Source organism: Bactrocera neohumeralis, chromosome 2, assembly GCF_024586455.1.
Source record: "Bactrocera neohumeralis isolate Rockhampton chromosome 2, APGP_CSIRO_Bneo_wtdbg2-racon-allhic-juicebox.fasta_v2, whole genome shotgun sequence".
Taxonomy (NCBI): domain Eukaryota; kingdom Metazoa; phylum Arthropoda; class Insecta; order Diptera; family Tephritidae; genus Bactrocera; species Bactrocera neohumeralis.
In genome coordinates this window covers 60,793,388-60,815,309 of record NC_065919.1, presented here as the reverse complement: position 1 = coordinate 60,815,309, position 21,922 = coordinate 60,793,388, and the positions used below count along the sequence as shown (strand labels likewise).

The following is a 21,922-nucleotide window of genomic DNA, read 5'->3' as shown; positions in this document are numbered from 1 at the left end:
CCATAAACAGTTTAAAAATGGAAGAAATCGGATAATAACCACGCCCACCTCCCATACAAAGGTTATGTTGAAAATCACTAAAAGTGCGTTAACGGACTAACAAAAAACGTCAGAAACACAAAATTTTACGGAAGAAATTGCAGAAGGAAGCTGCACCCAGGCGTTTTTTAAAAATTGAAAATGGGCGTGGCCTCGCCCACTTATGGACCAAAAACCATATCTCAGGAACTATTCTACCGATTTCAATGAAATTCGGTATATAATATTTTCTTAACACCCTGATGACATGTACAAAATATAGGTGAAATCGGTTCACAACCACGCCTTCTTCCAATATAACACTATTTTGAATTCCATCTGATGCCTTTTCTGTATAATACGAGTACATACATTAGGAACCAATGATGATAGCGGAATAAAACTTTACAAAAATACGGTATTTGAAAAATATGTAAATGACGTATAATGAAATCTCGATTATCACTTTATCATGCGAGAGTATAAAATGTTCGGTGACACCCGAACTTAGCCCTTCCTTACTTGTTGTAATATGTTTTCAAACTTTCTTTGGAGCTCCGCAATAACCTGTCTGGCTACGTCTGCGAAGCGGACCTCATCATAAACACGCAATTTATAAAGTTATTGTCCTCTTCGGCCATTTGAATAATTTTTTGGCAAAATTCCAGGCAAATAAGCAAATCTAGAGGGTTTAATGGGCTTCTTATTTGAAGTTTGTACGGAATCAGGTTCAAGTTTATGTTTATGGTGCTTGAAAATCGTCAGGCAAGTGTTAGAGAGATGGCAAGAGAGCTCGACATCTCTCGCGAGCTCGTTCGAATGATTACGGTCCATATTTTGGGTATAAAATACATTCGACTCGTCCCGATAAAGCTGAGTTTTTTCAAAAGAGTACCGTACACAGGTCTCTTTGGGTATGTTTGATCCTGTGAATTCCGATCCCAAATTCATGGAGAGCATTATGACTGCTGATGAGACGTGGGTTTATGAGTTTGACATGCAAACAAGTCAAAAATCATCGGAATGGAACTCGTATTTAGAAGATCGAAGAGATACAACAAAATTCTTTGAACGAGCTGACCGCCATCCCAAAAAGTGCTTATGTTATACCATTATGTTTCGAGAACTGGGAAAGTTTTTGGCATAAGCATGGTATATTAAATCTAGTGAGAATTACATTAGAGGTGACCAAATAAATATTGATAAATTTTCCGAAGACTTTTTTGTTACAATGTACAAATCCTCTTTTCGGTATTCCAAACTTTAATTTTTTATTTTATTATTTCATAAAATCGTAAGTCGACTAGTTATACAGATAAAAAGTTATTTGTAGCACAATTCACGGAATTTGTTTCTGATACGAAAAAATATTTTTATAGCCACGCGAAGACAACTTAATAGTTGTAGCATACCACAAGGTCATATCATAAGTCATAAACAGCAGATTTTTCTTTTGCAAAGGCGATAGTGTGAAAGAGAGAGTCAGAGTTCATTTTCCCAAAGGAACCTAGCGAAATCCGCTTTTTGCAAGAAACTTTTTCTATGAGTTTAAAATTTCAATATTTATTTATAATTAATTTAGATTAAATATAAATAGGTACATATGTAAATATGTCATATTTAATCATCTTCAGAAAGTCCCAAACGGTATTATAAAATACATAGAAGATTTTTTACTTATAGACCAGGATATCAGTAGGGAGATAAAATGGCACATATTAAAGGAAAAATCATTTATGAGCGATCTGAGATCGGGAAAAGAAAGGAAGGAGGCATGCTTGAATTTTTAAAGTTTAAAAACAGTTCATCTCAATTGCCGGTAACATTATGAGTACTATAAAAAAATGATATGGCAATGTTGTAGGTTATGAAAAGATCTACAACTTTTGTATATGAACCTTTTTCATATAACCTGAAATATCTACTTTCTGGTGGTTTAAAAAATATATATGTACATACATTACTATGGTAAATAAAGGAATTTGTTGCTCTAGAAACGAGGATTAACACTCAGAGATCTTACTGGCATTGTTGGAATATCGGAAGAATCAGTGAAAACAATTTTGAAAGATCATTTGGGCAAAAACCTGGCAAAAGCGTACATGAGGCCTCGTCATATCGACCAATCTCACTGTTGCCTATTTTGCCCAAACTACTTGAAACTCTAATAATAAGAAGACTTCAGAACATAATTGAAGAAAAGGGAGCAAGGGAGTTTCAGAACTAAAACTAAAATCCAAAAAAATAAACTGGTTATCGGCAAGAAATCACCCTTAACGGCATCGAAACATGCAAAACATGCGCGCATTGAAGGCTATTCCCGAAATTGACCATAACAATTGTTTCGATGCTTCAAAAAACTTTGAAACAAGTGTATTGGGGTATTACATTGAGGGAGCCTACATATACATAATTTGAAGAATAAATAAAGAAATTGAAAATTACTATTTTTTCTATTCTATATGAGCAACAGCAACAAAAAATCGGATATTATTTGACCGAGATTTGAATTCATGATCTACGGAATGATATTCATGCACTCGTCTCTGGTGATCTCGGTATTTATCTTTATATACACTTTCATTTCAATTACATTACATTACCAATAACGCTTAGAATATTCTCTTAAATTTTTGAAACTACAAAAAAAAATAAAATAAAATGAATTTTACTATCAGTCAAACCAAAATCTGGACTTAGACTTTTAAACGAGTATTGATTACCAAAAGTTGGCATTAATATTTTAAAAATGCAAATGAGGTATCGTTTTGCTCCGTAAATATACATATGTAATCCAACGGATTTTCTGTGTAATGCGACCTAAAATCACAATATTTGTAATAAATTGTACATTTGATACCTCAACTCAAAGATTGCACCGGTAGGCGGCTTTTCACGCTTTTGTTTTAAATACGCCTGAAGCATTATTTACCTCAATGCTTTAATCGTAAACGTGAATGAAAACGAGCATTCACAAATTCTGGATCACAACAAAATCGTCGTATTGATATGTAGGTCCATTATCACTTTAAAAGCAAATTTCATTTGCTTGCAGGTCAAGTTCATTCTCATATGCCAAACGTTTGCGTTGATGATAAGTTCAATAAAAAATAGGAATTTGTCAAACATACAGACACATATACAGTGTAAACCCGATTGAGTGAACAGCGATCATAACACTTCTAGGTCATTAAGACCGACATTATTTTCGTTGGGTTAAAAACTAGGTTTTTATTTAAAAATTTAAAACTACGGATGTAGTTTCTATTGGGAATTTTGATTAATATTTATACAGCTCACAGTTCTAATTGACGCCACGGGCTATAGTTGATTAAACAAAACTTTCCAGAACATCAAAAGCACTCTTCTCATGCTAGGAATTCTTTCAGAAATAAGGCACTATTCAAATTTAAACTCAGAAAATGGAAAGTATGTCCATAAGGATATAGTTTTTATGGGAATATTTAATCAAATTTAAGCAAATCACAGTTCCGACTGACCACGGATAATCAGAAAGATCAATTGGTTGATTAAATGAGATTTCACTGTGCAATACATATAAATATATACGCGTGTATAACACGAGAACAATGTCTGACGATTAGGTACGAGTATTTACTGCGCTTGAGACTTAGGGACGCAAACTGCAAATAATACCGAGCGCAAGTGCTTTGCGATCGATCTGAAGCATTAATTTTTCGACAAGCGTATACTCAGTACGAAAGCGACTCCGCGCACAGACGGAGCGTAGTATGTTAAGTTAGTGTTTAGCAAGTTTGTGGTGTCAAATAAATTAATGCAGTACTAAAGTGATTATTTATTTGTGCAATAATATCAATAGGTATATGTACTTAAGCCATACATAAGCAAGAAAGTAAAAAGATTACAATGAAAGTGAAAACATTCGGGCATTCATTTTTGCCTATCCATTTGCTACTGTTAGGTGCGCTCGCAACAAGTACTGCAAAGCCCACAAACACAGCCAGCGAAGTCATAGTCGTCAACATCACGGCAACGGACGACAGTTCACAGCATCCAAACGCAGAACTCATTCTAAGTGCAGACAATGTCACAGCAGCGGTGACAAAAGCGTCTGCTGTGAATGCAGCGGATAATGGACTGAACGAAATCGAAAGCGAATATCGTGTTGAATATGCGAAGAAAATGCTCACGTATATGAATCAAAGCGTTGAACCGTGCGATGATTTTTACGAGTATGCCTGTGGCAATTGGAAGAATGTGATGGTCGAACATCAGTCGCAGCATAAGCGCAGCAATCTGATTGATATTTTCTATAGTTTAGGCGAAGCCATACAACAATTACTCTTAGATGAGAAACAACCAAGAGACGATTTCGCTTATAAATCGGAATTGAATTTGACAAAGCGTATTTATAAAGATTGCCTAGCGGCTGATCTATATCCGTTGAAAAAGTCCGAAGTATACTTGGAGGTTATCAAGTCGATTGGTGGCTTTCCCGCAGTCGATCCGACATGGAAACCGGATAACTTCAGCTGGTTCAATATGAGCGCACACCTAACCAATTATGGCGGTATCGGTTTGATTAAAGAGGAAGTATTGCCACAATACCCATTCCCACCGTATTTCAAACTACCCGATTTGGGCTTTGAATATATCGTGCACTCCGACAATATACACTCAAATAGTTCAAAGGAGTTAAATGAAAAGCGCATGCGTAATTATCTACGCTTGTATGGTGTTGATGATGAGCAGAAAATCGATCAGATCATAGCCGATATCGTAAACGTTTGGTCAGCAATACTCAATATCACCAATAAGTTTGATGAGGATCTAGCGAAATGTGACGTGCTCTCAGCAGTAGTTATGGGCGAAGAAACATTCCCGCTATGGGACAGTTATTTGGAAATAGCTTGGAATGGCACGCAATTCGACCTGGAGGATGACGATACTTGGCCATGCAATTACTTTTACATTCAGCTGGATAAAGTATGCAATGCAAATAAAGAGGCGATAGCTAATTATTTTGCTTTGAAATTTATCTACCGAATGGATGCACGTTTGCAAGATAAGAAGTTTCAAACGGAGCATTGTAACATGATGATTCAGTTTGTATTGCCGCATCTGCTGGACGAAATCTATATGGAGGTAAGGTGGACAGGAGTGAAATATAAAAATATATATTTTTATATTTCAATTGAAGTACACGATGTTACCCAAAGTTTATAAAAATAAATTGAAATAGGTCAGGGAAGGCTGAAAGCGGTAGAAATGTAAGACTACATGCAAATTTTCAATTGCCACATGGTAATGCGTTTTTGCATCTGTAATAAAACATAATTACAGTTAAATGCTGTATTACTGTTATAATGAAGGGTACATCCATTTAAAATGATTTTTTGAATTTTGAGCCGTCTTATATAGTATACTAGGGTTACTTAAAAAACGAAAACGTTGAGCTTAAGTGTCATTATATTATATGTGTTCAGAAAACGGGAATTTTTAAATTTAAAATATCGCGGGTTCGGAGTTCGGAGAGTCCAATTGTTAACATAAATGTCGTAAGACTTTTTCTTAATTCCAAATAATTAAGAGAACTTTAACGACGACCCTTGTTTGCCAAGATAGATGAAAGTCGCTAAAAGAGCTACAGGCTACCCCAAAAATCGACTTTGAGAAGTGTTTTGCGCTGGCATAGGTGCAGAATATCAGGTGGGGACTATTTTGAAGGGGACTACATTAATGAGGACGAATGAATAAATATTTTTTCAAAATATGAAAATTCCTGTTATTTTTTGAACACATCTCGTACTACCGCCACCAGTTACGACGTTTGGTTACGCGATCTAATTCCTTCAAGGCAAGCTCTGGTAATTTTTTTATATCTATGAAACATCCATAGGAAAACCATTTTAATATCCGAGAATATTTCGAATACAAACTCAACCATTAGCACCAATTATATTTATGTAAGTTTCATGAAAAAACTTAACAAGAAGACAAGAGGTTTTTCTAATAAATTTGATGTTCCTAGAGAGGGGAATCCTTTCTCTCTTCTCTCGGTTAAAATATATATGTATGTATATAATATTTATATAGAGCAAGCAATTAAAGGCCGCCTTAAAAATTTTAGAGGATAATGCTATATACATATATTTTATGATTTATAATATCGAACATTTCCTCTTCCAAACTCCATTCTACTTAACTGACATAAGTAATCGAAGGAAATAGGAAGTTAAGAGTTTTGAGATGACTATGTCATATGTTATAAAATATTGCAAAGAACTATTAAATTGGTAAAAAACCAGTTTTGAAGAGTGGATGGCATGGAGGTTTATTTCGTGAAAAGTTAGTGAACCCATCATATTGATATTTTCGCGTTGGTTTTGGAAATCAACTGTCTCACCTAAAAGAGTAGAGTATTGATTTTGGTAAGCCCAAAGACCTATTTTATATGATTGATTAGTTATTTAGGCCGTTAGCCCGAATAGCAAGCCGTGATACCGGAAGTATAGTCAGTCCAAGGTCTTGCAAAACAAGAATAAGTATAAGTCAATGAGTTTTATTTAGAACTTCGTAGACACATAATTTGATGTTGTTTCGAAAAAAGGAATAATTATTTTTCTACTTACGACTAAATGTCTAGAAAAATATTGGTCTTTTTCCAACAGCATGAAAAAGTTGGTCGTTGGTGTTGGTGTTACTGATATAATCCGAAAATTGCTATATTTAAGCATTTCGTTCTTATATGTTTATGGAACATCTAATGTATTTATTATATGTATTATACATATACATATGAGTGTATTAATTTTTTAGGAATACTTTGACAATGAAATCCGTGGCGAAATTAGCGACATCGTCAAAGAGGTACGCAAGAGTTTGCGCGAAATATTAGAGCAAGCCGAGTGGTTAGATGAGAAAACGCGAGAGCAAGCGCTGCTTAAGGAGGCAGCTATCAAGCCACATATTGGAAGTTTTGAGAATAAGAATGTAACAAATCGTTTGATAAGACAAATCAACGAGTTCAACTATGTGGAAGGCAATTATGAACTAAATTTGGTCAACCTATTTAAATTCAGAACAATGCAGCGACGTTTCAACGGACTACACCACAAAGAATATGACAACTACACAATGAAACCGTTAGAGCTATTGAAGGGTATTCAAGTGAACTCCTTTTATTACAATGTCGATAATTCCATTTATGTAATGGCTGGCATTTTGCATCCACCCGCCTATCATAAGGCGTGGCCAGCAGCACTGAAATTCGGTACCATTGGTTACTTGGTGGGACACGAATTCACACATGGTTTCGACTCAGTGGGCGCGCATTACAATAGCGTTGGCGAAGAGAACTACTGGTGGACGGCGAAGGCTGGCAAGGTATTCAACGAGCGCGAAGAGTGCTTTGTTAATCAATATAACGCTTATGAGGTAATTATATACAAACAAATATATAAACACCTGCATTTTTTTTTAATCATTTCGGTAATCCCTTTACAGATATCTGAAATCAAACGTTTCGTGGATGGTAATCAGACCAAGGACGAAAATATTGCCGATAGTGGTGGCTTGCGAGAGGCATTATCTGCATATCACAGGCATGTGAAGGAATTGAATTTATCACCAAAAGATGAACAGATGCCTGGACTGGATCTAACGCCCGAGCAGTTGTACTTTATGGGTTTCGCGCAACTCTGGTGTGCTTCCTACAAGGAGCGGCACTATTGGGAGGAGCTTAAGAATGAGCATACAGTGGACAAATTTCGTGTTTTAGGCGCCGTAACGAATATTGAAGATTTTAGCAAAGCTTACAACTGTCCTGTTGGTAGCAAAATGAATCCAACAAAGAAAAAATGTCGCGTGTGGTAACTTTGGATTTAATGCTTGGAGCGCAAGGAATTAATTTCAACTTTCAATATTGACGCAAAAAACTACTTATGTATGTATTTTTACCTATGTATAGTATATGTATATAAACCAAAACTTAAACTTAAGGAAATTAAAAAAATATATATATGTATTTTGTTTTAAAACCTGATAAATGAGTAAAATTTTATGTAAACGACCGTTAACTCTAATAAACAAACGTTTTCGCCTTATCACGAGTGTGTCTTCAATCAGGTTTCAATAATTAAGCTGTCAATCTTAAAGTTAAGTCACCTACTGGAATTTTTTTAGAATATACATATACATATATAATACTCTACATGTGAGTGGTGTATATACATATAAGTATTTCTATTCCTACGTTTATAAAAATAATGAAGTGAGCAAGTTTTGCATATTAACAGCAAAATAACAAAATTATATGTACATATTCGAGTTTAATTGCGTTAGGTCATAACCTCCGTTCACAGACATGCTTCTTGTTATTAAATATTTGTAGAATAATGCATTCTCATTATGAGGAGATGTGCTAATAGCATCTTGCACATTTGTATATACAGAGAATATTAAAAGGTCTGTTATATTTTCAGTTAAGTACTTTGTCGCTCAAGCGTAAGAGAAGATAATGGCAAAGTTGTATATAATAAAAAAATCTACTATTTTTTCAGATAGCCATTTTTACAACAATTTTTTTCTTTCATGAAACTTGTTTTAAACTAACCTTTTTATATCCCAAATACACAGTATTGTTTTTTTAGTTTAAATATTTATTTTTTTTTACCTTAAATTGACTTAATTTATGAATAGGACCCTAATTTTCATTGGAAAACTTTCTCCTAAAAATAACAGTTTTTTAAGAAAAGTCGGTTAGCTCATTAATAGTATAAATATCTCATTTCTGATGGTATAAAAAATATGTATATTATATATGATAATTTTTCTCTGAAAAAGGAAACCAAGCTCACTAAACGCTTTTTTTTATTTCAATATACGGAGCAGTGTCTAAAATTATCGACGGTGGTCTCTGTCAAATAAATAGAAATTATTTTTCGGTGCTCAGAACAAAAAAAAAACCTGATTGATTTTTCTCAATATTTATTGCAAAAACAATTATTTAAAAAAAACAATAAATTAATATTGTGCACTATACTATAAACAAGTGAATGATAAGTTTTAAAACGATAACATAACAACGAGTATGAGTTTTCCTTTAAAATATCGGCCAAAATATTATTCAATAGTTTAAGTACCATTTTTTTTAATTAGAAAAAATCCATTTTTATAAATCTTTAACCCTGCAAATTAAAATGCGTGTGCTATCAAATAAATTTTCTGTGAGCTTCAAAACGTTGCATGTCCTTGCTATGAACAGCAAAAATTGCGTTTGACTGCAAAGCCTTCGATTCCGTACGCCTCCAAAATTTCATTTCACCTAATGAAAATACAACAAATTTCAAAATGTGCTCTATGTATTTGTGCTAAATAAATATTCCATTAGCTTCAAAATATTTCAATGCATTTGCTGGCCACGAGAAGCAACGCTACGTGCAGCACATTTCAGTACTTTTTATGGTGTGAATATTACAGAATTCATTAAAAAGACTCACCTTCTTTCCAGATTATGTTTAAATCCTTCCTACGAGGCAGCTATGAATTCACAAATTACTAAATTGGTTTTTTCTAACTTCACACACAAAAGCACTAACACCAACTTTTTCTGCGCAGAGCGTTAAACGAAATGCATGGGCGTGTAGATTGACCGAGCAATTAATAAACAACAAGCAATGCATACACATTTTCACTCAAAATGTATGTATTTTATGTAAAAAAACACACTTTTCACAAATTTTTCACGAGCTCATCGGAAACTGATACGGGACATTTAAAATGGCGACGGAAACTGGAGATAAGTACAAAGAAACACAGAGTTGCATTTATGTCACAAACGAATTTTAAAGTTTAGTTTAGTAAAATGTTAAATATATTTAAAAGCATAAAATATAGTAATTAGTATATGAATACATATATATAAATGTCAAATATTTAAGAAGAAACTGATAATATTTTATTTGATAAAGAATTATGTTTAAGAACAGCAACATAATAGCCCGCTACAACAGATGGCGCAATATTCCAAAGAAGATGAAGTGTACAAAAAATAAATGATGCCAGATCGCCTTTTGCTTGAGTACTAAACTATTAACAATGCAAATCTATATATATTGTGACTAAAAAGTACCCGAAAATTGTAAATAAAACGCAAAATATTTAATTATTCATTAATATATATCGCACAACTCCACAAATTAATAGTAAGATTTAAAAAAGAAACAAGAAGTACAAATTGTTCACTCAGAGACAATTTGAATGAAATATTACCTAAGTAGTTTCTACGTCCGATCATTGAAACGTAGTGATGTCTGGCAATAGTTTTGTTTTATTCAATCCTAAACTTTGTTCAATCTTAAATTGTTTATGTCTCAATCCTAAAAAGACTTTTCATAAGCACCACTTTTTGTGATGGCTTTCAGCTCCTTCAGCGAATTTTATTTTATCTTTTCGATCGGCTGAAAACGTGTTCCACGGAGGAGCAATTTCAGGAATACCGCTGGTAAATATAGCGGATGATGGATAGTATTCACTGCGTTTTTTGGACCAAAGAGACCTGTTTACGGTTGAGCAAGAAAGCGTTTCATACCCAAAATATCTAACAAAATCATTCGAATGGACTCGTGAGAGATATCGAACTTTTTGTCATCACTCTAACACTTGCCTGACGATTTTCAAGCACAATATCCTTCACGATTTTCATATTTTCATGAGTTGAAGAGGTCGAAGGTCATGAAGAACGAAGCATGTTTTCAACGATCCCTCGAACATATTTGAAGGCTTTGTACCATTCAAAGGCTTGTGTTTTTGATAAGACTGAATCACCATAAGCCTCTTCAAAGATTCGCAACGATTCCGCGCACGATATTTGGTTAGAAATACAAAATTTAAGACAAGTTCTTTCTTCAATATTTTAATTCATTTTAAAAATCGCAGCTGTTTCAAACAAACTGATTGAGAGATCGCGCTCATATTTGGCAAAGTAATTAAGGGCAGGCCTAGCAACTTTGCAAACTACAGTTTTTTGAAATGTCATTTACCCGGGGAATTTATTATAATTTTCACGTGCACTTTTGTCACAATGCATATAAAATCAATGCTATTATATGTTTCTTATAGTATGAGCGAATAACTTCGTTTACAGATTTTACGAACTAAAATATTTACTTGTTATTTGCACATTTATTATATTAAATGTTATTCTTCATTTTACTGGATTTTTATTTTGATTATAAACATTTGTATTAACGAAAGATTTTTGTATACAGCATTTCAATTACGTTATAATTGCATCTCTGTGTGCTTTAACGAATACAATTTTGTTTTTAGCATATTGGCAACTTTGTCTTTCTTTCTGTTATACCCAGTTTCCGCCGTCGCGTATTAGTTTCCGATTCGTGAGTGAAAAAATTTTATTTTAATTATGAAAATAGTAAAAGTATAGTGATAAAAGTAAATTAATTCTGTATTAAATGGTTTCACCAAATAATATTTGTTCGATTAGTTGCATTTATAATATATTAGGCACAAGTGGCTCAATTAGAGTTGCTATGAGTAGTTCGTGTCAGTGCATGCAGACATGTGAATATGTTAGAAATAAGTAGCTGAAGGCATTGATAAACTTATGTGGGATAATTGAAGTTAAATATTCCAAAGGTAAGTTGAAGAATTATAAATGTATAAGTACACTTATTTTTAACATCAGTATATATGCACAGTGAAATTCTCCATTTCGAAAATTTGTCTGCCTTTTGTTCAATCCTCCCGTCAAATTGACTTGTGCTAGCTGGATCGCGATGGCTCAACGGAAACTAATGAGTTAATTGTCATTCAAGCCTCCTGTCTGACAATGGCTTGCATTTATTAGTTCAGTAGAAATACAGTTCTCTTAAACACTCGTTTTTCCCACGCCTCTATTTATGATCAGCACTCTTACTTACTAATTATAGTAACTGTCTATAGTACATTTCCATTGAGGGGTCAGTAGGGTAATCTTTTTTCATTTTTTTTTTGCATTTTCTGTTCCCTTATACCCTTAGAATTAATGTACATAGAAACCCACTTTACTATTGAAAGGATTCGAAAAAAGCCCAATAATAATAATTAGGGTATGCCAATTTTTCAACGTTTATGTCCATCTTTGTATGTTTTTTCAGTACCTCAAACTTTATAAACGTTTTTCTCAAACATATACTTTTTTAAACTGGCGGACATGATTCCGGTCGAACTACTCGACCAATTTGCTTAATTTTTTTTTAATGTTCCCAAAACGCCTGGCTATCGTCCATATTAGATTAAAATTTTGTATAATTTATTGACAATGTTATGACAAAATTTATGTAAAAAAATTGAGAAAAATAAAAAAATAGTTTTTATTTATCAACATTTTTTCATGATTCTAATAGGGACGATGGCCATTCACGTACTTTTTAAGAATATATTGGGTTTTTGTGTTTCAGATGATCCAAACATGAGAAATAGTGTCCGCCAGTGAAAAAACGCATCTCATTCACCCAGCCATTTCTCCGACAGATGCCATCAAAAAATTCCGAAAAAATTGTTTATACACTCCACGATATACCTCATGATATGTGAAAAAAGTTCTTGTAGAATAAAAATTTCTATGAAAAATAATGTCAGAAAACAGGCCAGATTACCCGACTGATCCCTTAAAATTCGATACGATCATTAACTTGGCAGACTTGCAGACAATAGTGAAAATTTGCAACGGCGAATTCTTGAGCTACAGCTAAACTAAAGGCTACAACAACATACATAAGTATACATATGTACATATAATTTCAGGAAGGGCTCTTTTGCTCTAATGAATTTTAGGTATGTAAACAAATATGTGTAGTTATTCCAGGTAAGTTTTCAGAGTACTATGGCAAACACAGATAATGGAAAACTGCGTGTACTCGCAGGTAGACATATACTCTCATCTTTTTAATATCCTACTTTGCATTCGGATGACAATTTTTTGCCGTCTCAGAGCAATTTCATACTTCAAAACACAATGAAGTTCGTTTTGATCTTCGCGATTTGTGCGACAATTCTCAGATTTGTTTATAGTGCTATAAATATTGGAGAGTATGTGAAAAAACATAAACCAACAAATTGCAGCGAATCACTATATCAAATAGTTAGTTATCCGAGTTATAATTCACGGAATTTACAAAACTCTGCCACAATAACACGAGCCGAATTCGTAGTTTTAGTAAAAGAAAGATTACGAAATTACAAAACACCTGTGTTAAAAAAATATGCACCGTATATACCTTGGAGAAAGAAGGATGTTACAACAATAAAGCCTGACGTAACATTTACAACTGAGGTAACCAGCAACTCGCCCGACATTACTGTGGTAAGCACCGAGGATACGCAATTTCCAGAGGTATCAACGATAACCGCAGAAACTACAGAAGTTTCGGGTGCAACATCAGTAATGGAAACCACAGAGGAAGATATCTTTCAGCACACTGATGTGACTGAGTCAACAACGCTAGATTCTGTTACTGAAACTGTTTCCACAGTTCCGACAACAACAGAAATATTTACAACTGAAACCACAGTAGACGATACGACCACTACAACTGAGACGACTGATACGACTACGGTAAATATACAGGACGCGTTCACGGAGAATGAAAGTGAGGGGAGCATTACAGCAAAAGAAGATTTTATTACTACCGATACAACTATTTCCACAACTTCAACTATTTATGGCGTAACGGAAACTGAGTCAACGCCAACTTTGGAGGATTATTCAACTGAGGTGGCTGATGCAATAACTTTGTATTTATTGGTGACATCCACGCAAAATCCAAGTGAGGAAACTATTACAACAAATACTTTTGAGATAAAGACAGCTGAATCAACGCCAACAGAGGAGGATATTTTCACAGAAGAAACTACAACAGAGAGCGCTAATGATTCAACGACAGCCATGGAATCGACAACCTCCAACTGGGCAAACACTGAAAGTGTAGAAGCAACAACCAACTCAGACAAATCAACAGAAATCATTGAAAACATTTTTAATACTGAAACAAGAAGTATTCTAACGGAAAGGACAACAAATGCTTGGGATGTCGAAGATACTACAAGAATATCTTCTGATTTGATAGCACCACTATAGTTTGTTGTAATAACGATGAAACTACTACAGAAATATACGAAAGTGCCGAAATTACAACAACAGTGAACACAGAAGCATCCATTTCGACAACAGAAAATACGATTGAAACAAGCACATCATCATTTATACCAGAAATACTTTCAGATACTACAGAAGCAAATATCGATAGTACTTGGAGCCCTACTGAAACTACAGAAACATCAACAATGGAAGCTGAAAATGCAACGAATACAGATCATAATAAAAATAATAATAATAAAAAGTCCATAGAGGTTAAGGACATAATGAAAATCCCTGTGAGATATACTTACGATACTGACGTGATGCCTACATTAGATGAATATTAATTTTACTGTTAATAAGTAGTTTAGTTTATAAGTTTAAATAAATATGAAAAAACTATAATGTACGCAGTTAATGCGTATCTTTTGATCATTTTAATATATGTAATATCAATCCTATACAAAATTTTAAACGAGTTGTTTAGTTTAAGAGTAAAAGCGATTTATTTTTTTTATCGATTACACCAAATATTGTATTCTCTAAAACATGCAGCCCTGCATACTCAATTAATCAGCTGTGTTTTGCTTTTGCCTGCATTAATAAATTTCTGAATTTAATTCTCATCTCACAAAATTTAGATAACAACGTTTTTATTCAATACAAAGGTGATAAAATGAGTACAAACACGAATAAACAGAAAGGAAAGCGAAAGGGTTTGCCAAAATTGAAAACAATTCTGGCCAATCCATTCCAGGAGAAATGGCAAGTAAATAGTTTTTTTATTATTATGTTCTCCATAATGAATTCAATTTCTGTTTTAGTCCTTCACTCAAAGATGACGAATTACAAAAATTAGTCAATTTACTAAAGGAGGTTATCAGCAAAAGTGGCCTAAAGCCTCAACCATTTGTTACATCCAGGCATATTCACTTGGGTTTGGAAAGCAGTCTGCGCGCCATTAATAATTTAAAATGCTCCTGCGTTTTGATATCGCGTAGTATACAACCACGTATTTTGGTCAGATTAATAGCACAGAATGTTGAAGCAAAAAATGCAACAGTTCCTGTTTTTGTGCAAAATCAATTGGAGAATGTCACTAAAGATGTATTTGGTATTAAAGCATTGTGTGTGGTATTTCCTACGGTTGATGAAATGAAAGAAACTAACATGGATGATTCAATTATACAGTGGATTACAGCACACACAAAGCAACTAAAGCCAGAAATTGTAAAGAAAAAACCAAAAATTTCAAAAAGAAAATTCCAGACGAAAATTCCATCAATTGAAGATTGTAAAGAGCCGACCGTGGTTGAAGTACAAAAACTAGAATATCAAAATACCACTAAAAGCAATGACGGCTTTATTTCATTTACTGAAGGAATGGAAGTTGCTAAAGCTGACTCAGTAGAGGATGAAAAACATTTGGTTGCAGTTTTAAACAAAGTAGCTGAACGTGTTGGAAAGCACGCTACTACAGAACAAGATGTCGAAATGAAACCTGTTGACACTACACAACAAATGGAGGAAAAACGTGTTGATACATTTAGCGATTCAGATGATTTCCTGCCAGATGTTTATCAACCACTTACTGTACATAAAATACAACCTAATCCAAATAGGAAACCTAAAAAGAAAAAGCAAAAAAAGAATAAACAAAATAAAAACTAATTTTTGTGCCACTGTTTTTTAATTAAATATTCGTATGGTAGCTTTCGCACTCAGCTGTTATTGTGAGGTTATGCATGCTTTTCGTTATGCTTTGTGGTTTATTTTCATAACATTGCATCTGTCAACGTTTAGTTCTTTTAGAATTAAAATGTTCCAATTACGACACTTAAAAAATTTCAATAGAATAAATACCGTGCTTCGGGTGCGGTCTGTGCCGCGGACTTGTATTATTTATCAAAAGGTCACTGATATTACCAATAAGTTATGTAGCAGTCAGCAGCTACAGTTGTGTCGGCAAATTCATGTAGGAGAGGTCGACCAGAAGTATAATAAAAACTCCAGACAACAAGATGACGATGAAGATAGTGACGACGAGAGGACTACGGAGTTTAAGGATGAACGCGATTCTAAAGTATTGAAGACTAGTGTAAACTCCTTACGCGCGGACCTGCTACTGAAAGCGGGCTTGGGAATGGCTAGAAAGTAAATGTTTACACTAAATAACAAACAATAGATTCTCATTCCTTTATCATTGCAGCAAAGTAGAGACTATTTTCTATGAGAGCAAAGTACGAGTGAATGGGAAAAAAATTAACAAGAAAAGCGTTCAGGTATAATATCACTAATTATGTTTTTGATTGAGGTTTTAAAATATTTATCCCATGAACGCAGCTCGATGTAGGGGATGAGATCGACGTGGTGCGTGGTTTTAGTCAGACAAATCCAACACATTTGGTGATATCCCGTGTGGTTGTTCTCGACGTCAATGAGCGTGATGAAGGGTACAGTGTACAGTTGAGACGCTACAAATCTTTGCTAATAGACAATTATTCTGGTCCCAATGCCTTCAAATCGTCAGAGAGTACGCAGCATTGATAGTAATGTTATATTATTGGGTTACAATTTTACATTAAGTAAATGAAAGGTTAGAAAAAATATATAAATAGCTCTGATCATAAATAATTCTCAGTTCCTTTATATTTTTAATTATACCTAACTGTGTATCATATTACCATTATTTAGCGTAATTATTTATGTTAATATAATCAATTAAATAAATGTTTGAAAGAACTGAAAAGTGCAATTTTATTAGCCCTTAATGCGAAACCAAGTCGTCATTATGGACACTATGGAATATTATTTTAGATGTACCATATAAGTATATTTTTATATGCCATTATCTTGCATTTGAGCGAACGCCTTTGACGATTAGTCGACTTTATATTCGTAATCATTGTCCGTGTGTTTACACCTTTAGATTTAGGGTTGCTGTGTTCAACTAACATTTGAAATGTGCTTTAATAAATAGAAATACAACGCTGTAAACAGCCGGTATTTTCTGCAAAAGTTTCAGAAACGCGCAAAGTATAGTAAATTTTACACATCGTGCGCTAAAATATAATATTTGTTTGAAACGATATTTAAAACGACTGGTTTGAATTGTAATATCTCAATGTTAATATCAATGAAAAATAGGGCTATTAAGTTTTAATACATGTTTTTCTGATTGTGAAAGTTAATGTGAACAAGTGTAGACGTTTGGAAACGTTTACGAATAAATTTCACTAAAATAGTTGTTGCAGAAGTGTAAAATATCAAATTATTGAAACGTTAATATGGATGCGGATTTGTATGATGAGTTTGGCAACTACATTGGGCCCGAGTTAGACAGTGATGAAGATGATGACCAAAGCATCTACGGTCAACAAGAGCCGCAGGACGAACAAGATGTAAGTGCATTAATGTTTTTAGTGTTGAAATATTAATCCAATAAAACAAAATAGGAAGATGCTATGGATGAAGAGGAGGAGCACCAAGATGACGAGGATAAAGAAGTGACAGCGGTTGTATTGCATGAAGATAAACGTTATTATCCCACCGCTATCGAAGTGTATGGGCCTGACGTAGAAACTATTGTACAAGAGGAAGATGCGCAACCACTCGATAAGCCACTTATTGAACCCATTAAGAAACTTAAATTTCAAATTAAAGAACAAGAACTTCCTGAAACTACGTATAACATGGAATTCATGGCAGATTTGATGGACACGCCACCGTTAATACGAAACGTCGCACTGGTGGGGCATCTACATCATGGAAAAACAACATTTGTAGATTGTCTAATACGTCAGACCCATCCACAATTTGAACAAGCTGAAGAGCGCACACTTCGCTACACTGATACACTATTTACCGAGCAGGAGCGCGGTTGTAGTATTAAAGCGACACCTGTGACTTTAGTTTTGCAGGATGTAAAGCAAAAAAGCTTTCTGATGAATGTTTTTGATACACCCGGTCATGTGAATTTTTCGGATGAAGTGACTGCTGCCATGCGTATGTGCGATGGTGTTGTGTTGTTTGTAGATGCAGCCGAAGGTGTAATGCTGAATACTGAACGCTTGCTGAAGCATGCAGTGCAGGAGAAAATGGCAATAACTGTTTGCATTAATAAGGTTAGTTTTGCATATGTCATATGATTTTGTTGCTTTTGTTAAATACTATATTTGTTTTAGATTGATCGTTTAGTTTTGGAGTTAAAATTACCACCACAGGATGCATATTTCAAGCTCAAACATATTGTGGAGGAAATAAATGCGTTGTTGAGGTATGTCAGTGGTTAGAATTTTTCGAACATACGAAGCTAATTTCGATTGATTCCAGCACTTATGGTAATGGTAACGACAATTTGCTAGTTTCACCGGCTTTGGGTAATGTGTGCTTCGCTAGTTCGCTGTATGGTTTTTGTTTTACTTTGAAATCCTTCGCAAAACTTTATGCGGACACTTATGATGGTGTTAATTACGTAGAATTCGCCAAGCGTTTGTGGGGTGATATGTACTTCCACAGTAAATCGTAAGTTTAAAATATAATTTTCCGATTAGTCCAAGCTAACAATTACATTCTCTCTCACAGTCGTAAGTTTACTAAAAAGCCACCGCATAACTCAGCACAACGTAGTTTTGTTGAATTTATTTTGGAACCCATGTATAAGGTTATTGCCCAAGTCGTTGGCGATGTTGACACTACCCTCTCCGATACATTGGCTGAGCTGAATATTCGTATCACTAAGGAGGAAATGAAATCCAATATACGCCCACTTTTACGTCTGGTGTGCAATCGTTTTATGGGGGATTTTAATGGCTTTGTTGATATGTGTGTGGAGCACATTAGTTCGCCACTGGATAACGCTAAACGTAAGGTGGATCACATATATACTGGACCGAAAGAAGGTGAAATTTATAAAGATATGATGGAATGCAATCAAAATGGCACATTAATGGTGCACAGCGCTAAAATGTATCCCACAGACGACTGTACATTTTTCCAAGTTATGGCGCGTGTAATTTCCGGCACCTTGAACGCCGGTCAAGAAGTGCGTGTGCTGGGTGAAAATTACACGCTGCAAGATGAAGAAGACTCTCGCGTTTTGCAAGTAGGTCGGCTGTGGGTATATGAAGCACGCTACAAAGTGGAGTTAAATCGTGTACCGGCTGGCAATTGGGTACTAATTGAGGGCATTGATCAGTGCATTGTTAAGACATCCACTATTGTAGACATAAATGCGCCTGAAGACTTGTACATTTTTCGACCGTTAAAATTCAATACACAGAGTATAATAAAAATCGCTGTGGAACCGGTAAATCCTTCGGAGTTGCCGAAAATGTTGGATGGCTTACGTAAAGCTAATAAATCTTATCCATTGTTGTCGACACGTGTAGAGGAATCTGGGGAACATGTCATACTGGGCACTGGCGAACTTTATTTGGATTGTGTGATGCACGATTTGCGTAAAATGTATTCGGAAATTGACATCAAAGTTGCCGATCCTGTGGTTGCATTCTGCGAGACTGTGGTGGAGACAAGTTCGCTAAAATGTTTCGCTGAAACGCCAAATAAGAAAAACAAGATCACCATGATTTCCGAACCGCTGGAAAAAGGACTCGCGGAGGATATCGAAAATGAAGTGGTGTCAATTAATTGGAATAAAAAACGACTCGGCGAATTCTTCCAAGTCAACTATGATTGGGATTTGCTGGCAGCGCGTTCAATATGGGCGTTCGGACCAGATGCAACTGGACCAAACATTCTGGTCGATGATACACTGCCATCCGAAGTAGATAAAAATTTACTTACCTCGGTTAAGGACTCTATAGTACAAGGTTTCCAATGGGGCACGCGTGAGGGACCGCTTTGCGAGGAGCCCATACGTAATGTGAAATTCAAAATATTGGACGCTGTGATAGCTGGCGAAGCCTTGCATCGTGGTGGTGGTCAGGTCATACCCACAGCACGTCGAGTTGCATACTCCGCTTTCCTCATGGCCACACCGCGCCTAATGGAACCGTATTTGTTCGTAGAAGTACAAGCGCCAGCCGATTGTGTATCGGCTGTGTATACAGTTTTAGCCAGAAGGAGGTTAGATATGGAGTTAAAACTGGTTGTTTATTCAAAAATAATATTATATTTTGTCTTTCAGAGGTCATGTAACACAAGACGCTCCAGTTTCTGGTTCACCCCTCTACACCATCAAAGCTTTTATACCAGCCATTGACTCGTTCGGTTTCGAGACCGATTTACGTACACATACACAGGGACAAGCCTTCTGCTTGTCCGTATTTCATCATTGGCAGATTGTACCAGGTGATCCGCTGGATAAGTCTATAGTGATAAGACCATTGGAGCCGCAACAAGCTTCGCACCTCGCGCGTGAATTTATGATTAAGACGAGACGTCGTAAGGGCTTGTCAGAAGATGTTTCTATCAACAAATTCTTCGATGATCCTATGTTGTTGGAATTGGCGCGACAAGATGTACTCCTCAATTATCCGCTATAAAATATATAATTTTGATAAGACATATTAATAAACTAAATAGCGATTCGTGCTATAAAAATAAACTTTGGAATCGTTTAAGAACGTTTAAAAGCTTCAAAAAGCTAGTAACATTTTTCGGTAGCTTAAAGCTTTGCAAAACCTTTTTAACTCTTTAAAGCTTAACTATTTGGTTTAAGCAACGGTAGAGTGCGCTGATCAACTTTTGCATGGTGAAGTAATAACTTTTTTAAGGGGTTTTATAAATTCTAACTGATAGTTACGATGGACGCCCGAAATTATTTTGTAAAATCATAAATTTTATCAGACAATCACAAGATACACACTACAATTGTAGAAACCGAAATGTATCCACGTAAGCACCCTATTAATATAATTTAAGGTTAGCTGATTACTTGAGCCCATAAAATAGTTATGAAATCACGTTTAAAACCGATCGTTGTGGTTGTACAGCGATTGCATTTCAATTTCGATATCAGTCACGTTGTCATAGCAATCAGTTATTATCACGCCGGGCCTTGGCGGGTGAAATCTGGGGCAATTCCGGTAACGTAGAACCGGCTGTCGTCGGCTTATTACGGTAATTGTTGTCGGCTGTTGTTGTTGCAGCGGCAAAAAACATTCCTTTTAAAAAAATGCGAGGATTGGTGACGAGTTGACAGCCCTTGGTCAGATAAAAATCCGGGTCCGTTCCGTTCATGACCTTCATTTTCAAGCATCAAATAGTCGGTTATCATGGGGCGATAACTGTCGCCATTGACGGTTACGTTTTCACTGGCATCTTTTTTGAAGAAATATAGATCGATGATTCTACTGTCCTGCAGACCACATTGGATCTTCTTGGAACTTTTCAAGAGCCTATAAAGCGAAGCAATGTAGCTTGGGAAGGTCGGGCGCTTTCAGTTCTTGCACAAGCTGTATTTTGTACGCTTTCAATCAAGGATCTCGACGTAATGTGCGCCAAGTCGTTCCATATGTCAGTCCGAGTTGCTGCGAACGGTGCCGACTCAGATCTTCGTGTACGGCTGCTATATTTTCTTTACTGCCTGCTGGGCGTGGTCTATTCGTTCTAATATTATCCAATAATGAAAGCTGGGTCTCAAGATGTGTTGAACAAAAATGAAAAAAATTAATGGAGTCTACTTTTTTCATCTTACAACAATGATACGTAACGTTTTTCTGTCAAACTTGGTTTGGTCCAATACCCAGTCGTGTGCGATCTCCAAATTCATTGTTCTTTGAAACGTATTTTTTTAAATAATATTTAACTACTTTCAGT

The 21,922-nt window shown here is 35.2% G+C and overlaps 4 protein-coding genes across 4 annotated transcripts; all 4 read left to right on the top strand.

Annotated features, from left to right (window-relative positions):
* The first annotated feature begins 3,699 nt into the window (after window positions 1–3,699).
* On the top strand, window positions 3,700–8,105 carry LOC126760254 (membrane metallo-endopeptidase-like 1). The gene is made up of 3 exons (XM_050475750.1): window positions 3,700–5,145; window positions 6,820–7,437; window positions 7,507–8,105. Exons 1-3 carry the CDS (start codon window positions 3,907–3,909, stop codon window positions 7,873–7,875), a joined length of 2,226 nt encoding a protein of 741 aa, XP_050331707.1. The 5' UTR covers window positions 3,700–3,906; the 3' UTR covers window positions 7,876–8,105.
* Window positions 8,106–14,711: 6,606 nt separating this feature from the next.
* Window positions 14,712–15,813, top strand: LOC126751732 (uncharacterized). The gene is made up of 2 exons (XM_050462239.1): window positions 14,712–14,905; window positions 14,965–15,813. Exons 1-2 carry the CDS (start codon window positions 14,817–14,819, stop codon window positions 15,809–15,811), a joined length of 936 nt encoding a protein of 311 aa, XP_050318196.1. The 5' UTR covers window positions 14,712–14,816; the 3' UTR covers window positions 15,812–15,813.
* A 110-nt stretch (window positions 15,814–15,923) lies between these two features.
* On the top strand, window positions 15,924–16,774 carry LOC126752322 (mitochondrial transcription rescue factor 1). The gene is made up of 3 exons (XM_050463041.1): window positions 15,924–16,294; window positions 16,350–16,422; window positions 16,484–16,774. The coding sequence occupies exons 1-3, from the start codon at window positions 15,960–15,962 to the stop codon at window positions 16,685–16,687; spliced, it is 612 nt and encodes a 203-aa protein (XP_050318998.1). The 5' UTR covers window positions 15,924–15,959; the 3' UTR covers window positions 16,688–16,774.
* A 377-nt stretch (window positions 16,775–17,151) lies between these two features.
* Window positions 17,152–20,708, top strand: LOC126759392 (116 kDa U5 small nuclear ribonucleoprotein component). Its single transcript, XM_050474155.1, has 6 exons — window positions 17,152–17,541; window positions 17,596–18,264; window positions 18,325–18,416; window positions 18,473–18,664; window positions 18,725–20,227; window positions 20,289–20,708. The coding sequence occupies exons 1-6, from the start codon at window positions 17,428–17,430 to the stop codon at window positions 20,644–20,646; spliced, it is 2,928 nt and encodes a 975-aa protein (XP_050330112.1). The 5' UTR covers window positions 17,152–17,427; the 3' UTR covers window positions 20,647–20,708.
* Window positions 20,709–21,922: the final 1,214 nt, after the last annotated feature.